Below are 22,390 nucleotides of genomic sequence, written 5' to 3'. Positions count from 1 at the left end.
CCTCCACCGAATACATCTAGTAATATAGCATCTTTGGTTAACTCTGTGATGAATCCTAAAGCTCAAATTGTGTTTACCCAAGATGAGTTGCCTACTAGTGAAATTCAACAACAATATGATCCCTTGATGATTGTGGTTATCATGAAAGACACTGCTATAAGACGAACACTAGTAGATAATGGCTCTAGCCTTAATGTGTGTAGTATTAATCTATTGCATAAGATGAATGTGGATACGTCTCTTATTGAGCCTGACTCTCGTCCCATTCGTGGCTTTGACAATGTGGCTAAGACTTCATTAGGTATCATCACCTTACCTCTCACAGTGGGACCTGTTACTTTGCCTACTCCTATCCATGTTATGTCGGGAAATTTAACATATAACTTGTTATTAGGGAGGCCTTGGATTCACAGCATGCAAGCTGTCCCCTCTACATTACATAGACAAGTTAAATTCGTTTATAACAATAAGACATATACTTTGATAGGTGATACTAATTTTCAAGCTTGTCTACAAACATCTAATTCCAAAGGAGATTCTTCTAAGCCATCCTCGTCTAGTGATGACTCTTTAAACAAGAAACCTATCGATGAGTCTTCGCTCTCTGATGATCAAAATTCTTTGGATGAGTCTGGAACTCCTGAAGAAGATCCTTCTTGACTTGGAATTACACATAAAAAGGATTTTGATCCTGAGAAGGTTCTCGCAGAAGATGATTGGGGATCTCTTGATTTTAACCCTACTTTTGTAGGTGAATATAAGGTTCCTTCTAGAGAACTTAAAGTTGAAAAGAAGGAAGAAGCTGAAAATCATAAAATTGAAAAGAAAGAAGAAGCTAAAAATCAATCAACCTTACCTGAATCTATGAGTAATAATTTTGTGGCCGCTTCTCAAACTTCTTCTCCTCACACCTCTAATTATGAAGAGTTTGATTCTTTGTCTTATGAAAAACCACCTTCTCTTCCTGAAATGGCTGATCGTTATGGTCGTGGTTTTCGCATTTTTGCTAAGCATGGGTATCATGGAAAAGGTTGTGGTGCTCATGAACAAGGGATAAGAGTTCCTCTAGAGACTAATTTTCACAATTATGCCTTTGGACTTGGCTATAATCCCTGCAGACGTACTAAAGCTTCTAAAAGACCATGCATTAGTGTTAATGCTATCTCTACATCTCTATCAATACAACACCCTGAGTATATTGATGGGGATCCTTCGAGTGATTGTGCTTTGGATATCTTCCCTACCGATGATGCTTTAGCTAAGTTCTTGGGAGCCTATGACACTCTTCCTCGTTATCATCACAATAGGGGACTCCCTTATTGTTTGAACACTGAAGCCTATTTTGGAAAAGAGATTGATAATGACGAGATTGTGAAAGAATTCCCTCAGTTAAAGGATACTCCTCAACAAAGTAATCTTCTCATAAGTGAAATGACTGATGTTAAGATGGACCCTTGCAATAAAGAGAAAGTTATTAAAATCAGAAAATGCTTGGATGAAGAGGAACAGAAACAATATGAAGAACTATTGCATGAATTCCCTGAGATCTTTTCTTGGACATATTCTAACATGCCTGGTATAGATCCTAAGATCGTTACTCATAATATTGTCTTAGTTCCTGATGCTAAGCCCATGAAACAAAAGATTCAAAAAATGAATCCTAAGGTGGCTCTGCTTGTTAAGGCTGAGATTGAAAAATTATTGGAGGCTGGATTTATCCGCCATATTGACTATTCCCCATGGATTTCAAATATTGTCGCTGTGGCTAAACCAGACAACAAAATAAGAATGTGTACTGACTTTCGGGATCTAAATAAGGCTTCTTTAAAAGATGATTTCCCTCTTCCAAACATTGACATGATAGTTGATTCTACGGCAGGACATGCCTTGTTATCCTTCATGGATGGTTTTTCAGGCTACAATCAAATTTTCATAAACCCTCAAGATCAATTCAAAACCGCTTTCACCACTCCTTGGGGTACGTTTTGTTGGATAATGATGCCTTTTGGACTTAAAAACGCCGGTGCAACTTATCAACGAGCGATGACCCTTATCTTTCATGATTATATGCATAAGATTTTAGAGGATTATGTTGATGATATTTTAGCCAAATCCTTTCTTCGCATGGATCATGTTAAAATCCTTCGTCAAATCTTTGAAAGAATTCGTAAGTATCACATGCGCTTGAATCCCCGAAAATGTGTTTTTGGTGTGGATAGTGGAAAACTATTAGGATTCATAGTTTCGCATCGTGGGATTGAGGTGGACACTAAGAAAATAGATGCTATTGTTAACATGCCACATCCTAGAAATGTCTCTCAGCTTAAAAGCTTACAAGGAAAGATTCAAGCCATTCGTAGGTTCGTGTCTCAACTTGCGGATCATACCTTTCCTTTTACTCAACTTCTTAAAAAGGATATCACTTTTCAATGGAATGAGGATTGTCAGCAAGCATTTGAAGATTTAAAAGTGTATTTGGCTAGTCCTCCTATTCTTCAACCTGCCCAACCTTCTAAACCCTTCCTTCTGTATACAACTGCTTCTTCTCATGCTCTCGCAGCATTGTTAGCACAACATGATAAAGATGGTAAGGAATGTCCGGTTTATTACATAAGTCGTACCTTACTCGATTATGAGACCCGATATTCTGCGATAGAAAGACAATGCTTGGCCTTGGTGTTTGCAACTCAGAAATTAAGACATTATCTTTTAAATTCAGAAGTCCATGTCATGGTAAAGTTTGATCCTTTGAAGCATCTTTTCTCTAAAACTGATTTATCAGGACGTCTAGCTAAGTGGGTTATGATGTTAACTGAATTTGACCTTAAATTTGTTTCACAAAGAGCAATTAAAGGACAAGCGTTGACCGATCACTTAGTTGAGGTCCCTTCACCTTTCTCCTTCCCTAACCCTGAGTCTTTTCCTGATGACTTTATTCTTTCTATAGAGAAAGATGAAACTTGGGAGTTATACTTTGATGGCTCTAAGTGTCGTACGGGATCGGGGGCAGGTGTTGTTCTAATTTCTCCTACAAAGAAATCCATTCCCTTATCATATCGTCTAAATTTCCTGTGTACTAATAACATTGCTGAATATGAGGCTCTTATAGTGGGAATAAAAGCAGCCTTAGCTCTGAATATAAAACACATACATATCTATGGAGATTTGCAATTGATTATAAGACACGTAACAGGAATGTATCAAGCAAAACAAGACAAATTATCACAATATAAAGATCTTGCTATCTCTTTATTACAAAAATTCGATTCTTATACCATGGAACCCGTTCCTCGAAAAGATAATCGACATGCGGATGTAATGGCATGTGTGGCTTCTCTTGTATCTTTAGAGGACCTTGTGGTTGATCTTAAATTCATTATTCACAACCTTATTTCTCCAGCTATTGTAGACGATTCTAGCTTGGTAACATGTTGTGACTTTGTAGATTCAGATGAATGGTTCTCGCATATCGTAAGATATTTGACCGATGGTACCTTTCCTAATTCCGCTAATAGGAACACTAGGGCTAGAATCCGCAAGCTGTCTGCTAGATATATCATTCTTTCTAATGTTCTTTACCGAAGGGGTTATGATGGTATTCTCCTTCGCTGTCTTAACAAATCAGAAATCCCCATTGCTCTTGAAGAGGCACATTCAAGTGCCTGTGGGGGGCATTTTGGGGGCAAATCCTTGGTTCATAGATTGCTTCGTATGGGATACTATTGGCAAACTATGCAGAAGGATTCCTTTTCATTTGTTAAGAAATGTCATCAATGTCAACAACACAATAATTTGATTCATGCTCCTGCCCAAGAACTTCGTTCTCAAGTAGCTTCTTGGCCTTTCTCCGCATGGGGTTTGGATCTTATCGGAAAAATCTCTCCTCGTTCATCTCAAGGACACACCTTCATTATAACCGCAACAGATTACTTTACGAAGTGGGTAGAAGCTATTCCCCTTCACTCTACTACTGCCGAAGTGATTTGTCAATTTCTCCTAGAAAACATCATTTCTTGATTCGGGATACCTTCCACTATTATCTCAGATAATGGGACATCATTTAAGAACAAGGACGTGAAGAAATTCCTCGAGAAGTATTATATCAAACATCGATTTTCTACACCATACTATCCTCAGTCAAATGGTCAAGCCGAATCATCCAATAAAATAATTGAACAAATTCTTCGCAAAACCGTGAATAAGCATGGTAAGGATTGGAGTAACCAGCTAATCTATGCTCTTTGGGCCTACCGAACGAGTGTACGAATTGCTACGGGAACTACTCCTTATAATCTTGTTTATGGTGCTGACGCTATTATGCCTTTAGAATTAGAGATTCCATCACTTAGGGTTTCTCTCAAAGGTATAGTAGATGATGACTCTTATAGAGAACAACGACTTCAACAGCTTGAGATGCTTGATGAACAGCGTATAAATGCTCTTGAGCATATTCAAGCATATCACAAAACTCTACAACGAAGCTATAATGATAAGGTCATTCAACGTTCCTTCTCAGTAGGTGACTTAGTCCTTTATGAGAATCAACACAATGTGAATGCCTTACCTGCAGAAAAGGGAAAATTTAGTCCTAATTGGCTTGGACCATATATCGTTATTGAGGATTATGGATCAGGTGCTTACAAAATAGCGGATGTAGACGGTATGCCTCTTAAAGAACCTATCAATGCTATGCACTTGCGTAGATATTATGCTTAATTCTTCGTTCTTCATCTATCTTCTTTTCAATTCTTCAACATTGGATAATATGTTAGTATCTCCTAATTAGAGCAAAATAGAATTAAATGTTATGTTGTTTAATCTATATTGCTTCATTCCTGACAAGCGCGTCTCTTTACTTTATAGTTTGTCTTGAATTCATTTATGTAAATTGTAAAAGATTTACATTTCCATTATGCTAGCATATTATACAGTGTCGTTATGTGTTAAGTAGAATCGTATCATGTTGTGTTTAAGTTCAAAATTAAATCACATTAGTTATATGATTCTTAGACTTAATGCATATTTCTTCCTTATCATCAATGTAGTACTTGATTAAATATTTTAATTAAGTCACACATGTATCAATTTAATTATGGAGCATTGAGAAATCAATCACATGGAAATTAAATTCTGAACATACATGTACATTTACCAAATGTATTAGATTTAATCAAAGCAAAATATACATTGTTTTAAGCATTAAAGATAACACATTTGAGGCAAAAGAGAAGCATGTATATATACATATATGTGTGGATCGTATACAAATATAGGTCACTGTATATCCAAAATGTGACCTCTCTTTTACATCATAAAATCATCTCCTATCCCTAGGACTAGTGGCTGGAGAGTGTCGACTGGACGCTCCCTCCTGATCTGGCTATTAAGGTGGACCCATGGGTGTGTAGCGCGATACAGACCGTGAGTGACTCCGAGAGGAACTCCTACGATCACTATCCATAAGGATCGCGCGATAGGTGGTGGCCTCGGCCTGAGCTGCTGCTAGATCTTGCCGCGCCTACTGAAGGTCCTCTGATAGGACTCTCTCTCTCTCCCTCCATATGTCTACCTGTACTCGGAATGGGGAAAACAAGTCCTCATGACGACCCGCGTTCCCCTGAGGCCTATAGGCAATCTGTGAGGAACTGGGGATCTGTGCTATCATGGAAATGTCTGTCATTGCCTGCTGAATCAGGGAACACCATTCCTGCACATTAGCTGTGGCAGTCGAACAGATTTTTGTTAGTACCATTCTATATCATCAAAACATCAATCAATCAATATAAACCTACTATACCTGGATCTCCCTCACGCCAGTAGGGATCATGATATGGTAGCATCTGTGCCTGGGAACCGCTAGGCTCCCCTCGCTCGAATAATCTGTGCACGACGGGTGTAGGCTGGACGATACTAGGAATAGGTCTCCGTATCGCCTCATGTTCCCCCTGTTGGGGAATAAGAGGTGGATCCAGAGCTATGGTATCATCTCCTGAATGGTGGGGAGCTGCATCCGACTCCTCCTCATCATCTCTATCCTCCTCCTCATTGTCCTCCTCATCATCCTCATCCTCGTCCTCATCCGCATCATCACCTGCATCCTCCTCGTCCTCCTCTCTATCTGTATCCTCCTCCTCCTCCTCCTCGGCACTGGGCTGATCGCCTGTAGGTGGATCAGGATCTCCCACCTCCTCATGACCCTCTCCCTCCTCTGGCTCCTCTGACCTGGATCCCTAGTCCTCGTCTCGGTCTCCATGTCTCCATGGGCCTGGATAGCCTGTCGGATGATCTGGTGGAAAGATAGGACTTGGATATGATCTCATAAACCATGAGACGTACCTGCGCTGTGCTCCAGGCTCTGCAGAATAATCAGTGACTACATCCTGATCTGATCCCTCTAAGTCTGTAGTCTCGATGTCATCTATCGTCGGTCTCGCTACTGCTCTAGGTCTGGGAAGGACCCGTGAGTATCGAGTATAGATGGGCACATCGGCTGGAACACACTGCTCTAGCCCAAACTGCCTCCGTACTCGGTCGAAGTAGAATGGGACTATGATGTGTGAATATCGTCCCCGCAGTAGGCGGTTCCTCTGTAGGCATGCTAACTGTCTCTCCATCCCATCCCATCTATGCATCCGTAGGTACGGTCTCCACACTGTCACCTCGGCTGTCAGTCTGTCAAAAACCACTCTCCAATATAACAAATCTCCAAATCTCCACTCGCTGGTAAGTGGATAAGCAAACACCCTAGGTCACTTGCTCGCTGTACTCAGCAGAAAGCCGACGGGCCTGGTGCATGTGAAGTGCTCTAAAATCCACACCTGCAGAAGTGTGCATGTCATTAAACTGAAACCCTATCCGAATACGTACTCCTCAAGGTCGTGATAGAGATGTGCAAGCATACTCCGACCCCAAGCATACACTCTCCTATGTCTCTCCATCGCTCTGATACACCATGTGAGACCCCCATGCATGTGCGTCCCTCACCCATTAGGGCAGACGGCTAGTGCTATGATGGCGATCATAAGGCGTCTCAGAAGGGGTACCTCCCCTGTAGGATGTAAGAGCCAGCTGACCATGATGCGACCTCTCGTCTCGCTTGGCATGACTCTCCCTATGCAATACACCTGCTCTCTCTGATGATCCTCCACTGACCGATCGGTCGCGTATGTAACAATCACTCCTCTAGTAGGAAGACGAAGTATACGGTACACATCCTCGAGTGTGACCATCAACTCTCCTACTGGAAGGTGAAAAGTGCATGTGTCAGGATCCCATCACTCCATCAATGCCATCAGCATCGCAGGATGGAACCGAATGGCTAGCATGAGGATCACATACCACAATCCCACAATCGATAGTGTGTCTCTCTCTGCCTGAGTCAGCCGCGGAATCTGATCTCGCAAACTGTGAAGAATATGTCCCGCTGTATGCTCTCTCATGTACGGGAGACCCTGCAACACAAAAACATAATCGTAATCAGTACTCGATCATCAAAATCATTAATGCAAACTATCGAACATCGTATGCCAGCCTTGAAACCCCTCGCCAAGCCCTGATTGGGGACCATGGCGCCCTGTCAGGGACCATGGCGCCCTGAGGGGACCATGGCACCCTGAAGGGACCATGGCACCCCTGAGGGGACCATGGCGCCCTGAGGGGACCAGGGCGCCCCACAGGGACCATGGCGCCCTGGGTGGGCCCCGGTCAGCCTTCAAGGCCCGCATACGATCATAAAAGAGTCAAAATGCAAAAAAATTAAAAGTCAAACATTCAGTCAACTCACCTTGTCCAGTGGCTCGTCGTCGATCATGGCCTGGCGCAGGATCTTGATCCTCGTGGGATGCTCCGGTCGTCGTGAAGGCATGATGATGGCTATGTGGGCTCCGCTGCACTGAATAGTATTCTGAAATCAACAAAGTGACAAATGTAAGTGTCACTTTCAAAGTATATACTCTCATTTGTTTATCTTCACTTTTGAAACCCTAATTTTCCTCTATCATTCATTTTATCATAACTTGGGTTTGGGAGATGCGATTTTCGAGCCGTTTGTTGCGTTGGAATCGTATTTTCCTTCCCCTACTCTCGGGATGTTCCAAAAAGTGCTCTAATAAAGCCTATTTAGTGAACACCCCTCATCAATACTCTCTTACACAATTTGTCACAAGTAAACATGCTACCCTATTTCACCTCCCTAATAAGCAAGCCGAAATAGGGGGGGGCATATAGCTACTCACAGATTTCATCACTTTCCCTAGTAAGCATTAGGTGATTTTGTGATCTAACGTGTGTTTTGTAGGGTGCGGTTCCTAACTGTGTACTGCAGATATCGTTGGGGGCTTCTTCCGACAACTTATGGATATATCCTTTTTCAAATGATGTTTACTTTTCTGTACTTTAGCTTGCATATGCATGTAGTACTCATATGACTGCTAAAGTGGGGGCTAAATGTAGCGTCATAAATTGTACGCACTTGCTAGGGTGGTACAATTTCACACCTAGTTTAGCACCCGCCTTAGTGCATTTTGCATTTTGCATTGCATTTCTCCTTTAGCACTTAATTAATCAAATTAATTAGGTCTAAGGTCCTATTTCATCGTCCTTTGCATCATAAAGTTGGGCCCTTTCGCTAAAGCGTGCCCTTTGCATTTTATTCCTCCAATACATCACTCAATCAAAAACCCTAATTAAGTCCTATTTCGAACTTGGGGGCTTGATTTTGGGGTCAAAACATCTCGAAATCACCTGTAACTTCGGGATTCTCTCTAAAATTATCATATCCGACGGCCCTGAAAATTTGGTGAAAAGTTGTCGGGACCGTGGCGCCTGGAGTGCACATGGTCCCGGACATTTTTCCCGAAATTTTGGGAGCACGATCCAATCATAAAATAAAGCTTAACCCCAAGAAATTGGTGGGATATTCAATCTCTAGGTCAGCCAAAAGACGAATTTACGACCTAGGGTTTCCTACATAAGAGCTCTCTTTCTTCATTTGAAGGGATCTAATTTTTGGTTTTGAGGAACCTCATATGCAGCGAAAGAGCAGATCTTTGAAGACTTCAACAACATTCAACATCCTTCTATCAAGCATCTATCAAATTCATTCATCCACTTAGGGCTTGGAAGACATTGAAGAACAATAGGAGATTACCGACTGAAGATTGGCTTGTACTCCTCCCTTGAGGGTTGGGTATGATTTCATGTTGTTTTCATGTCTTTACATAAGCTTCAATACATCATTTATTCATGCTTTAGATCACATTGCATCTTGATTTAGAGCATTTACGTTATCATTTACAAGCAATTAGGGTTTACTTTCTAGGTTGCTCTAGTTTGCTTTCTTGCATTTTAGGACCTTGCACACACACTAGGTCTGCACACACAATACATTTTACAAAACAACTCGGCTATTCGTGGAGGTGGAAATCACCGAAGCGGGGGTTTGACTAAGGCAAAACCCTATATAGCCGCCCATACACCCTGTTTCAGATATCATTGCAGGTTTCGGGATTCGGACGACGCCGCGCGATACAGATCCGGAGAGAGAAGGTCGAGACAGCACTCTGTATCAAATTGCAGAGCAGAAGACTGGGACAGGGGCGCTGGGCGCCCTGGTCCCTGGGACAGAGGCGCTGGGCGCCCTGGTCCTCCGGACAGACAGCTTTCAGATAGCTTTCTGACAGTGTTTTAGAGTGTAGAACGACAGTTTCCGGTGCAGTTTTCAGGATAGTGGCGCCCGCGCTCCCGTCCCGAACATTTTCAGTCCGATTTTGACTCTAGGTACATATCTGCATTCTTATTTCATCTGTGTATTTACAGCTGTTCATTGTTTAATCTCAATTCTGCAATCTTGTTATTAGTTCATACTTGCATTTTGGGATTAGGGTTTGAACTTGCATTACTTGATCTTACAATTTCAACAAGGGAATAGAAATCCTAATAGATATCCCATGGCTCTCTCTTTCACAAAAAGAAGTAGCCAATTGTGCGATATCTCTAGGCTCTTTCGTATTCCGTAATGTGTGTCAAAAGGTAGGATTAGGGCATGTTAACCTAGTCTCACTTTTTCCCCTACACACAAACAAAATAAAAGTGTGGAGCACAATGTTGAACAATGAAGGGAACCTATGAGGAGAAACCCTAGAGTTTCTTCTTATGTAAGAGTTAGGGGAATACTAGGGTGGGCTTATTAAGGGTGATAAGGTTTTTTTTGAGTTTGTTGTTTGGGGATTCTTGCCTATTGGGGATGTTACTTTTTTTGTTGTTGATGGTATTTAGGTGGATGAGGAGGCTCTCTAGAGTGAATCAGACGATGAGCTACTATTAGATATACTCAATTAAGCTAAGTATCAAAATACCCACTTTGTCAAGTGTTAAAATTTCCGCTATGTCCTTGCACCTACTTTTTTCATGTTCTTTCCCCCTCTTATGATTTTGTTTTTACCTCTTCATGGGTTAGATTTGGTTGAGGAGTCTTGTGTTGAGGTAGTCATTGGGGGCTAGAAGGGCTCTACTTTACAGACTTTTTTTTGAGGTTGTGGACGACGACATTGATCCTCCTTAGATGCCTATTTATTAATGCAAGTTAGATGTTGGGTCCTCTTCTCATTTAACTAAAGTTATTTATATTGTAAAGCAATTTTTGGTGTTGTTCCCTATTGTTGGGTACATAAGGGTTTTTTTTCCTCTACCTAGTATTGGTTTGGGTTTCACCAAATTATTTCCTTCACCTATGCAAACCCTCAATTCTTAGAGTGTCTTCTCCTTCCAATACCACTGAATGTAATTTCTAAAGGATCTCTTCTTTGGATTATTTTCACTCTACTCTTTATTAGATCCTTGGGCTTGCAAAACTTCTTCTAGGTTGCAGTCTTCACTCATTGGGAGGTTTCTTGGTCACAAGCCAAACATTGACTCTATCTATAGGAGCCCATTTAATAGATGGAATGGTTCAGACAAAATGTGTAATCTTTGTTGAACATATTTCTCATATTCTCCTTCAAATTATATGAGGGATTCTCTTGCGTTCTTTAGGGTGGTCCTTGGTTTTCTGGTAAGAATTCTCTTCACCTTCAAAGATGGTCTATTGATTTTAATGCTAGTAAATTTAATTTGACCATTATATGAGTTAAATTTTCATAACTCCCATTGGAATTCTAGAATTAACGTATCATCCAACGAGTTGGTGATGCAATTGGCCAGTTCATTTATATTAATGATATCACAAAATCTAGAAGTTGTTTTCTTTTTACTATAATTTGTTTGTGTTGACATTGATTCAAAGTTACTCAACAAAGTTACATTGATCTATATATTGGTTTTTGGGATTACGGACTCTTTTTTCAAACCCCTCATAAGTTCCACTTCCATAGTGATGGGATTTCCTCTTGGTTTTGTCAAGAATATTTTGATTCTATGCTCTTTTGAGAGCATCAAGAATAAGGGTTTTCCTCTACCTCATATAAAAGAGGATTAATACAATTCTTATCCTTGACATAATTATGGATGAAAGTAGTATTTTGACTACCCTCCTAAAGCCAAGTGATGCAATATTTTTGTTTCCAAAAAATATCTTCACAAAGCTCCCATTCATGAAGTCATTTCAATAAAGAAGACTCCTTTCGAAGGTGATCCATGGTCATACCATAATCTGTAATAAGAGAAGTAACATTATTCAACTGAGATTGAATCTGGCTTCGTCTATATAAATATATTCCAAAATCTAGAACTGTGCCACCTTCTGAGTTGGAATTTTATAAATTGGAGTAACTTGGAGAATTAGTAATTGGAATTACCACATGGAGGTTTTTCCAAATTCCACCATTATGACATGTGTTCATAGAGAGCATGATCTTGTAGCCACATTAATTGAAATTTAAAAAAACACATGATTCTTCATAGGAAAAAGAGAAGAATCGAATCCAAATTTTCAAAAGTTGTGAGACACTTATCACTAATGTAATAAGAAGAAAAAAAAATGATCTCATCTTTTAGAAATTTATTCCAAAGAATGACAATTACTCGAGTAAAAGAGGCATCAATAGGATTAACATCCACAAGATTGAGAAATGAAATATTGTTTTTAAAAAGGATAAAAGATTGATCTAGTCAACTAAGACCTCTAATAATGTCTTCAAGAGAAAGAATAGAATTAAAGTCTTCATCCAAAATCCATAGAAGAGAAACAAATAAAGTGTGCAAAAGATATAAATTAGACCATAACTTAAGCTTATTGTAAAAATATGTTGGTGCATTAATGTCAGAAAGAAGAATAAGATCAATAGAAGAAAAATATTTGTCCACCAAGGATAGTGAGTGCTTGGAAGAAATGAAAAATATAGAAGTAAGTTGATGAGGTCACTCCTCCTTTTCCCCCTATCACCCCCACATACTAACATTAGCATCCCTTTGACAAAGTGTAAGAAAGACTTCATATATCATCCATGGAAATTTTAGTCCCCCGAAGGAACAAAATAACCATCTCATGATGTTGAACAAGATTGAAAAAAACTATTTGATAAGAGGTGCTACCCAAATCCTTGCATTCCATGAAAGGATAATCATTAGTGAGAGTCAGTGAAATGCAAGTCCAGAGGATGAACATCATCCAATTCTACTAAAGCTTCACCCAAAAACTTTACTTTATTTTGATAACTTTTCCTCCCAACCTTGCTATTCTTGTCCAAAGTATCTTTTTTGAGATTCTACTACTAAAGACCCAAAGGAAGAGGAATATTTTTCTTGAGATTCTCATTTGCATGAACCATCCTACAACCATTAGGTAAAGTATAAGTAGGGTAACTAAAGGGAACAACTGCAAAATAAGCAATAGATCAATTTGAAGGAATCCACCAAGTCATATTTGGAAGGAACAGACATTTTATGATTAGTAGCCCAATAATAGAATGCACACTAGAAGGAGTCAGGACTTCCTTAGATACATCAACAACAAAAGAAGAAGGACGCAAAGTAGAAATTTCTAAAATTTTGCCTAGCACATTTAAATTCATGTCATAAAACGTTTCTAAAACATCAAATATATTATTAAAATATCCTTTAGATAAACCTTTCTTCTTTCAAGCAACTTTTTTCACTTTATTCAAATCTCTTACAAGAATAAACTTAGTAGACTTCGTACGCATATTAGACACTAGTTTGTTGCCCTTTACCATAGACATATACTTGGAAGACATAGAATATAAGGGACAAACATCAGAGGCCCTCTTAAAACAATTCCATACGAGATTCTCATAAACTTGGGAAAGCTAACACCAATTTAAGGAAGAGCTTCACAATCCAAGTGTTGAAACCAATGCAAGCTGCTTAGTTCGATCTCAATAGACTTTTGCAAGGGGTTATTAAGATCAGTATCCCCATAGATACGAGGATAAGAAGGAACCTTATGGATTTTTTATTTTTTTCAAATTTCATAAAAGTGAGGCATTTATAATAAGAGGCTAGTTTTTATACTAAACATTATACAAAAATAATTGAAATTGAATTCAAATCATTATGTTTCTTTTTTAAAAATAGTAATATGAATTAAGTGAAATATTATGTTTTCATAATTGATATTTAAATTTTTGATATTAATTTATATCACTATTATTCTCATACTAAAAATAGATAATGATGTATGATCTAAAATGTTGATCTTCAAAACTATTCTGCATAATTTAATTCACAAAAATTAATTACAAAATATATTAGGTGGTCGATATTGTATTCTTGAATTCTTACATCTTAGATTTCAAAATGAGACACGTGTGTGCGTGCACACACACACACATGAGATATATGATATCATGTCGTTTATAATTATAGTGAACATCAAATAGAGATTGTAAGTAACATGAAGAGATAGGTATATTCTTAAGATAAGATAAAATAGATTTTATATAAATTAAGAGAAGGGTATATTTTAAGAAATAATCTCAAGAACTTTTTATAAACTCTAAACAATTTTATTATAAAGAGACATAGAATTTGAGATGTTCTTTTTATGGTTATTGGAAAATGAATTTCTAGAGTGGATGATATTATTTTTTTCTAAATGCCATTTTTTTAAGGATAAGTAATTGTTTCATTAGTGATTTAATTGGTTGGATCATTATATCATAATAACTTTTTTATCATAGAAAGGTCAGTCAAAAAATAAAAGATTTAAATTTTGAAATAGACAAGTTGAATTGAACTATCTATTGATAATTATTGATGGAAATTTAAATGATATATAATACCAAGTAATTAATAAATCTTTAAATAAAAATCTAACAATGTACTAAGAAAATAAAATAAGGTACTATAATTACATATTTACAATAAAAAAAAAAACATTTTTTATTTTTTACTTCATATACAAATTTACCCCTTACACATACATTTTACGTATTAAATTAAAAATAATAAAAATAAAACATGTACAATTAGGCACTAAAATAGTTAAAATCAAGGAATTTTCTATATTACGCCTCGCGATGTTTACATCATAGAAACACCAACGATTTCTGGCTCCCCTTATGCTTATTAAATTTTGTGTCCCTACACTAACAGAAAACTTACTCCATATACTAACAAAACAAACAGAAAACTTACTCCATATACTAACAAAACACTCTATACAATGCTATATACTTTTATCTATTCCCTCTTATACACCGATCGAGAGCTAAAATTACAACATCATACAAATGGAAGGCTCTCTTTCTCACCCTCTTATTGAAGATCGATATTCCAATCACAATAGAGAATCCCAAACAATAACTCAATCCAAGTCCGATTGCCCATCCTATCATTTCACCATCTGAGTTCTCTGCTTCACCACTTCTCTCAATACTTGTGCAGTTGCCATAGCCAGAAGAGTTGTTGCAGACGGTTACATTGGTAAATGGAATCCCACTTAGCTTAGGATTGCCCAAGTAGGACGACTCCCCAAACGTTAGAAACTGCCCCCCGTGGGGTAAGATAGATTTAAGAACTGCAAATAACTCAGCAACTGAAGTTCTAATGGAATGTTGCCATTCAGCCTGTTTAGCGAGAGGTCCAAAGACTCTAGCTGATCCATGCGTCCCAATGTTTTTGGGATTCGGCCACTGAGATCATTCCTTGAAAGGTTAAGGGCTATCAAGCCTTGAAGAGATCCCATTTCGGGAGGAATGCTCCCAGATAAGTTGTTGTTTGAAAGATCAATACATTTAAGAATGAAAAGAACTTTCACAAATTCAACATCCCAACCTTCCCAGGAAATTTTAATCTGATTTGTATATGTAGCACCAATTGAAGTGTATTCTTCGAGATAGTCTGGATTACTTTGCGATGCATTGACCATTGCGAGCAAATTTGTAAGGTTTCTTGGAATGGGTCCTGAAAGGTTGTTGCCAGAAAGATCCAGAATTTGAAGATTCGGAAGGCCAATTACCTGGCGTGGGGAAGGGTGCCTTCCAAATCATTATTTCCCAAATCCAATACTTGCAGAGATCAGCCTTCTGAAATGGATGAGGGAATAACTCCTCTCAAATGATTACCATTGAGCTTCAATGTATGAATCTTTGTAATGTTGCCCCACTCTGCTGGCATACCTTCCAGATGATTCTCTGCCAAATCTAGAACACTAAGAGAAGAACAATTCCTGGTTAAATGAGGAGGAATGACACTGCTCAGCGTATTTTTTGAAAGGTCAAGAACCTGCAAATATGGAGTGCAAATAGAATCTGGAATCGCTCCGCTGAGATTATTCCGCGACAAGGATAAGAACCTTGCATTTTCAAGATACGCACCGATGCGACTAGGAATAGAACCATTAAACTGATTCATCGACAGATCCAGCAGATAAGCTCCAGCGAGAGGAAGAGGACGAGCACCTTTTAAGCTATTATTGTGCAAATCTAGATAGCCAAAATACTTGGGTAAGGTTACTCTAGATGGCAATGACCCTGTTAATTGATTACAACTAAGGTTCAAACTATAACGGCTGGGTAAGTTCCATATCCAAGATGGAATATTGTTTGGATACTGTTAGCAGATAGGTCCAGAATTTCCAAGTTATATTGGGTCACAAGGAAGGATGGAATTCTATCTAAATTGCAAGAACCTAGTCCCAAAGAGGAAAGCTTAAACTGCGGAATCCATGTTGAGTCAATGTTTACAGTTAAGTGATTGTAAGAAAGATACAGCCACCCTTAAACAGCACACACTAAGCGTTGACCGCTTAGTATGGCAGGTGTGGGCCCATTCCCTTTGCCACCATCCGTTGCCGTTTGTCCCGTTTCCGTTAGCATTCAAATTCTCAAATTTCTCCCGCCCAGTAAGTATAGTGAATTCAGTACGTGTTTGCTAATAGCCTCTGGGCAATTTTTATTTCCTAGCATTCTTTCAGCTTGTACCAAAATGGGAGCTATGTGGTGAGCTGGCACGGTTGCAAATGCTCTGACAAACGTATGCAAACTGTGGAAGCACGGACAAGCCGTTGAATTTTAAATAATATATTTATTATTGATGGTCTCTTACTTTTTATCTAAAATTAAAATATAATATATATATATATAATTTTTAAAATAAATAAATAAATATGATGTTCTAGAGAACATAATATATCTTGAGATGGTATCATTTTTTGAAATTTTTTAATTATTAAAGAAAATGTTAATTTTTGAAATATAATTTAATATTTTTATTTAAAATTTAAATAAAAACATTAAATGCATTAAAAATTTATGTCACTTTCATGTACTTCAAGTTTAAAAGTTAGACCAAAGGCTAGTGCTATTCATTTCTTTTATCATGATGTGTCACAGTACTTGGATTTCACCTAGTTGAATGTCCTTAATTTTAAATCAAGTTTTAGTTGATGTAACTCTAATTCCTTAAATGATAACAATTAAGGTATTATACATTTTTAACATACTAATTCATAAAACATAACAAATTCCCTTACTCATATAAAGGGCTTGTTGCAATTGAACACTTGATTAAACAAATAATTTTATTGGTCACATCACATGTCAAATTAAAGATAATAAATCCCTAAGGCATGCTAATTTATTTTAATTAGATTTACAGAGCCTAATCATCCTTAATTATGCACTATATTGAACCATTTAATAAACTAATTTAATGAAGCATAAATTCAAGGATGATAGAAACATAATGTGTGCAACTTTGATTTAATTGGGTTTATGATTGAGGGCATATTTATTATGAAAATATTCCTAGTAAGCTCTATAACCAATTATAGATTGTCTCTAAGTTGATAAAAAATGGCTCTATAAACTTATAAATAATAATAGTGACTGTAACGTGTTAATATGTAATGAGTTCTTAAAATATCCATTTAAATATACAAATAATTTAAATATTCCATAAGAAATAGTGAGAAACCACATGTGAGTGAATTGGAGCAACAAATTATGAACCAATTTTGAGGGTTTGGTAAATCATTAGCATAATCACCATGAATTTGATGAAAAATATAATTGAGAAATAAACTAGCAATGGTTAGGAAAAATTCCAAGAAAAGGTGCACAAAAAGGCAAGAAGAATCTTTCTAATTTGAACAACTCCATAGGAAGAAGTACACTTATACAAAAATAATACATGAATATCATGAGTGGCAAAAAGGAAAGAAAAGAATGTCATTTTTTTTTAATAATCAATCATATCTCAACAAATTTTTTTTTTAATAATGTCCATGAAAATAGTTCTTGAAACAGACTAATGAATCTTTCACCTTTCAAGAAAGGAAATCAACGTTAAGAGAAGCAAGTGAGGCTAGGGAAAATTAACAATAATTCTATTCCATCAATCAAGATCCTCATCTAATAATTTGTGCCTAGAGAATGATATTCATATTTCATTTGGTTTGCTCTTGACTAGAGAATGAAATTCATCTTTCATTTAGTTTGCTGAAATTATAAATTTTATTGGCTCCTATCTTGAAAAAGGAAAATGAAAAATTAAATTGAAAATCAAATAGGAGAATCCTATACACTGAAATTCCTCTCAAGAGGATTCTTTCTAGTAGAATTATCTAATAAAATGGAAAGGGATAATGACCTTAATGGAGGGCCAAGGATGTCAAATGGTGTAGGCCTCTTCTTGAAAAATTATCAATTGTTTTGACTTATTAGATCTTAAAATCCAATAAATTTCAATATATTTAGAATTTATAGTCTTCTTCAAGAATAGTGGTAATGCACAATCTTGGAGTAGATTGACATTTCACTTTAAAAAAATTGAAATCTTAGATGAATTAATTGTGTAGGGAGATTCAAGGATTTATGCACGGGTATGTATAAGGAGAGATTTGTCCAAATGCTAATCAAATGTATAATTTAATATAGCTAGATATAATTAGTTTATAGGAAGTTAGGTTAAACCAATCTTTTGTACATGCATTATAAATAAAAAATTCATTACAGAAAAAATAATAGATAGAATATCTCACAAATTTTTTAATGAAATGATACAGAAAAGAATTAGGCAAGCCTAAGGAATCAAAAATCAACACAACACAAATATTAAAGGAAATGATGAGATTATAAATATCCTAAATAAACTATTTGATTCATAAAGTAGTGCCTTCAAATCAATTAGCATTGAGATTGTTAAAAGTTGATTTCTTATTCTTCTTTGGATAATAAAGATGAAAATTTCTCTTTCTTCATATATATTGAAGAATGAAATTGTCCTCCTCTTTCTTTATTGGTAGAGAACAAGAGTTATCATAAGAGCCAAGGACTAAGGGGTATCCAAATTCACCCAAGGCACGATCTCGACCTCATCCTATTTCAAGATGTTGGAGCCATGCACTTAGCAAGACTTGATCCTTGATGGGTTCATTAAGAACCATTCGACTTCACCAACAATTCAAGGGCCCATTGACTATAGTTAATAATTTCAATCCTTTTCTTCATAAGAAACATCTATTTAATATAATCGAGTCAAAGTTGCACAGATAACATCCATTTTCTTCTTAAATTGATCAAATTGCTTCACTAATATATTGAAGATTTAAAAGTATAAGTAGTAGTGGCATGAGAAGCATGGGTGGAATATTTTTGTTTACTCGAGATGCATTTAAATTGTTGCTTTTGGAAGCCTTGTAATTTAATTAATTTGTGTTTTTGTTATCATCTCATTCTCCAAGATTTTTAATGGAGGATTTGTAAGAAAATTAAATTGAGGTTGTGGAAACCCCACAAGGAAAGGTTCAATTTAGTTTCAGAGCAAAATTTGAACTATAATGTTGCTTGATTGTTACAAAATAGTAATTTAGGTTACATATAATTGGGTTGAATGGTAAGAAACAGTCCTTATGATAAGAAAAAGAACTTGCATTGTTATTACAAATGAACAAAATTGTCTTTTAGACCTATTAGGTAGGTCATGATGGCAAAACATGGGAGAGTGTTTGTTTTGCTCAAGAAGAAATGGAGCAAGTGGGTATCCATGGTATCATTTAGAAATATGGATAATACAATGTTGTTTCGAGGGTATCTTTCAAAATTGCAAAGTATTGTAAAGCTATTAATAAGCTCAAAAACTATCTGCCCATGGCTTGTCCAATGCAATCTTTTATAGAACTTGGTGGATATAAATGAAATCTTTTGTTAGTATCCCATTCACGACATTCCATGAGAAGATATTTCTATTTCTCTGAGGCATTTTGTCAAACAGATCAGGTGCCTTTCCTATGCTTATAGATTTTGCATATCCTGCAATCATGGCCTTTTGTCAATCAGTTCATGTCCCTCATCTTTGCTTAAACATTTTGCACGGATATTTAAAAGGGCAGTCAAGATAGTTGCAACTAAAGGATCTGAATAAATTCTTGTGATGGATGTCCATCCCCTATTCCAAAGCTCCCATTTTTGCAGAGGCTGAGAGGAAGCTGGCAAAGGTTGCGATGTCTGGCTTTACACCTGCCCATCTCATTTGGTTGAAATCATCTTAATCCTTTTCAAGAAATAGATCTTCTCCATACCCTGCAATCACAGCATTCCGTGAGATCATATTTCTTCAAGGCATTCTGTAAAACCGTTCACGTACCTTGTCTGTGCTTCCACATTTTGATTGAATCTCTACCATAGCATTTCCAACTATGATATTTGATAATTATTGGGCTGTGTTGTGCTGGGCTGTAAAAATCCTTGACCATTTCATGACAGCAGTGATATAAATGGGAATCATTGGGCGGGAATAAAGTTTGAATTCAAACATTAACGGTGCTAAACAAGACTCGATGGAATGGATTTGGGAGAAGCTATGGGCCCACACCAGCCACCTCCTCTCCACGTGTAGCAATTGAATCTGTGCCAGGAAGTTTTCTTTAAGGGAGAGGGCATGCAATTGCAGGGGAAGTGAAATCGAGGAGAAGATTTCTTTCAGGGAGGAGGCATGCAATTGCAGGGGAAGTGAAGCAACATAATATTGTTATGTTTGCAAATGCAACTCTGCCACATGAAAGCATAGCTTCCATTGTTTTGGAAACTAAAATTCTTATTATCTTTACTATGAAAGAAAAGAGATGATCAGAAATCATGGGAGAAGAATGATGAATATATCGCTAACTGTGGTTAAGTGTTGTTGTGTGAAGAGTGTCGTGTATGCAAAGAGCCACATCAACACAGTAACATTTTTGTCATTTTCAATGGGTGGAAAAGTCATGTGAACGTAAGGCACAACAAATTCGAGGGTCGTGGAGTGATATTTCCAATTTGAATGTGATGGGTATCGTGTAAAACAAGAATATGGTGTGTCAATATGGAAAATTAACTATGTAAATTGTGACTATATGTTTTTTATTCTAATTATTTCCAACATTGACCGATAATTTTTTATTAAACTTAAATCTCGTGCATTTTATTTCCACAAATATTTGTATCAACCAAGAAAAGATTTCACATAAAATTGAGATCGCTGGAAAACATAGACCAGATCATACGACTCACACAAAAATAGAACATACTACAAAAATATAAGAATAATAAAGAAATCAGGGGCACAAACTAAATTTTCGGAATTGAGATATTTTCAAGCAAAGCATTTTTTCTAAAATCTATGTTGAATATCAAGCAACATTTTTAATTGTGGTTTATTCATGTGATCTTTGAACACTAAGATATATTTGATAACAAGTTAAATTATATAAAATTTAATTATATATCTGAATAATTTTGTATAAAGTTTAACTGTTTATCATTATAAAAATTATATAGGTAATAGAGTTTTGATAAAAAATAATTTTATTTTATGATTAAAAAATTAAATATTATTAGATAGTAATCAAATTCAAGTTTCTAATATATTTTTAAAAACAAGTTTGTGAATTTCATATATTAAAAAAAAAATCGCACATAGAGTAGAAACATCATTTTTATCGAAACTCATCCAAGAATTGGCAACAAAATTATAAATTGCTTTTTTTTTAATTTTTTCTTTAATTTTCCTAAAGTTTATATTTATCCATATTGAAATAGAAAAGATTGTATTAGGCCTAATTTGATTAGGTTATCTTTTATGTGTTGATTAGTATATGTCCTACATAATTTTACATCGAATTTCAATGATTTTATCCTAATTTGATTCAATCTCCATGCATCTCAAAGGTATGAACATAATCAATAATCTCCACCATTAGTTAGCATGATTTTTTCATAGTCCATGAAGAATTGATATTATTACTTTTCATTTTAACAATGCATATTTATGAATCGACGGTTTGATTTTAAGTGAGTGTGATCCAAAATTTTCATTGAAAATAAAAACCACAATTAAAAACAAAAGTAATCATATCAAATCTCCACCATTCATCACTCTAGATTAGACCCACAAATGCATAATTCACATAGGTCACTTGCGTGCATGCATATTTGAACCTAACAGTTCAAAATTGGATTGATAATTTCATCCCTTTTTTACCATTATTATTAAATTAAAGTCTAATTTATTCCACATTACAACCTAGGTTAGTGTTTGTAAGGACTAATTTCACTTCATTTAAATTATCATGAGATAATCAAAATAATATTTACATGAAAACATAATATAAAGATCATGTAACATCCTAGTAAGGGCATCATTAGCTTGCAACATCATTCTAGGTGTCCTACATACTTGCTTAATGTCTTTAATCCTCGTGCATCACCATTGTAGATAATTATTTTTATTTATTTGTTTAATCTAGATTTATAGAAATAACGTTTTTTCTTATAATAAAACTAGCTAATGATCTTAATATCCATAAAACGTTTTAAAAAAAATACAATTGATTTTTTTTCTCTCTTAAATGTTAAACATAATCTAACTTCTCATACATATTGCACAACTCATCATATCCAACCATATTTCATATACTTAATATAAAATATAAACTCAAGTTATTGAAAAATTATTG

General features: G+C 36.2%; 1 protein-coding gene across 1 annotated transcript in view; it reads right to left on the bottom strand.

Annotated features, from left to right (window-relative positions):
• Nucleotides 1–16,274, bottom strand: part of LOC131864175 (receptor-like protein 45) — a 32,958-nt gene extending 16,684 nt beyond the window's left edge. The window contains exons 1-4 of the mRNA XM_059215193.1: nt 16,202–16,274; nt 15,576–15,929; nt 15,016–15,360; nt 14,709–14,974 (exon numbers count right to left, since the gene is read on the bottom strand). Of these exons, the coding sequence (XP_059071176.1) occupies nt 14,709–14,974; nt 15,016–15,360; nt 15,576–15,929; nt 16,202–16,274 (1,038 nt within the window). The remainder of the gene's footprint in view (nt 1–14,708; nt 14,975–15,015; nt 15,361–15,575; nt 15,930–16,201) is intronic.
• Between the last annotated feature and the right edge of the window lie 6,116 nt (nt 16,275–22,390).

Source organism: Cryptomeria japonica, unplaced genomic scaffold (assembly GCF_030272615.1).
Source record: "Cryptomeria japonica unplaced genomic scaffold, Sugi_1.0 HiC_scaffold_79, whole genome shotgun sequence".
NCBI lineage: Eukaryota > Viridiplantae > Streptophyta > Pinopsida > Cupressales > Cupressaceae > Cryptomeria > Cryptomeria japonica.
The sequence above is the reverse complement of the archived record's forward strand: the minus strand, read 5'-3'. Positions and strand labels throughout refer to the sequence as shown.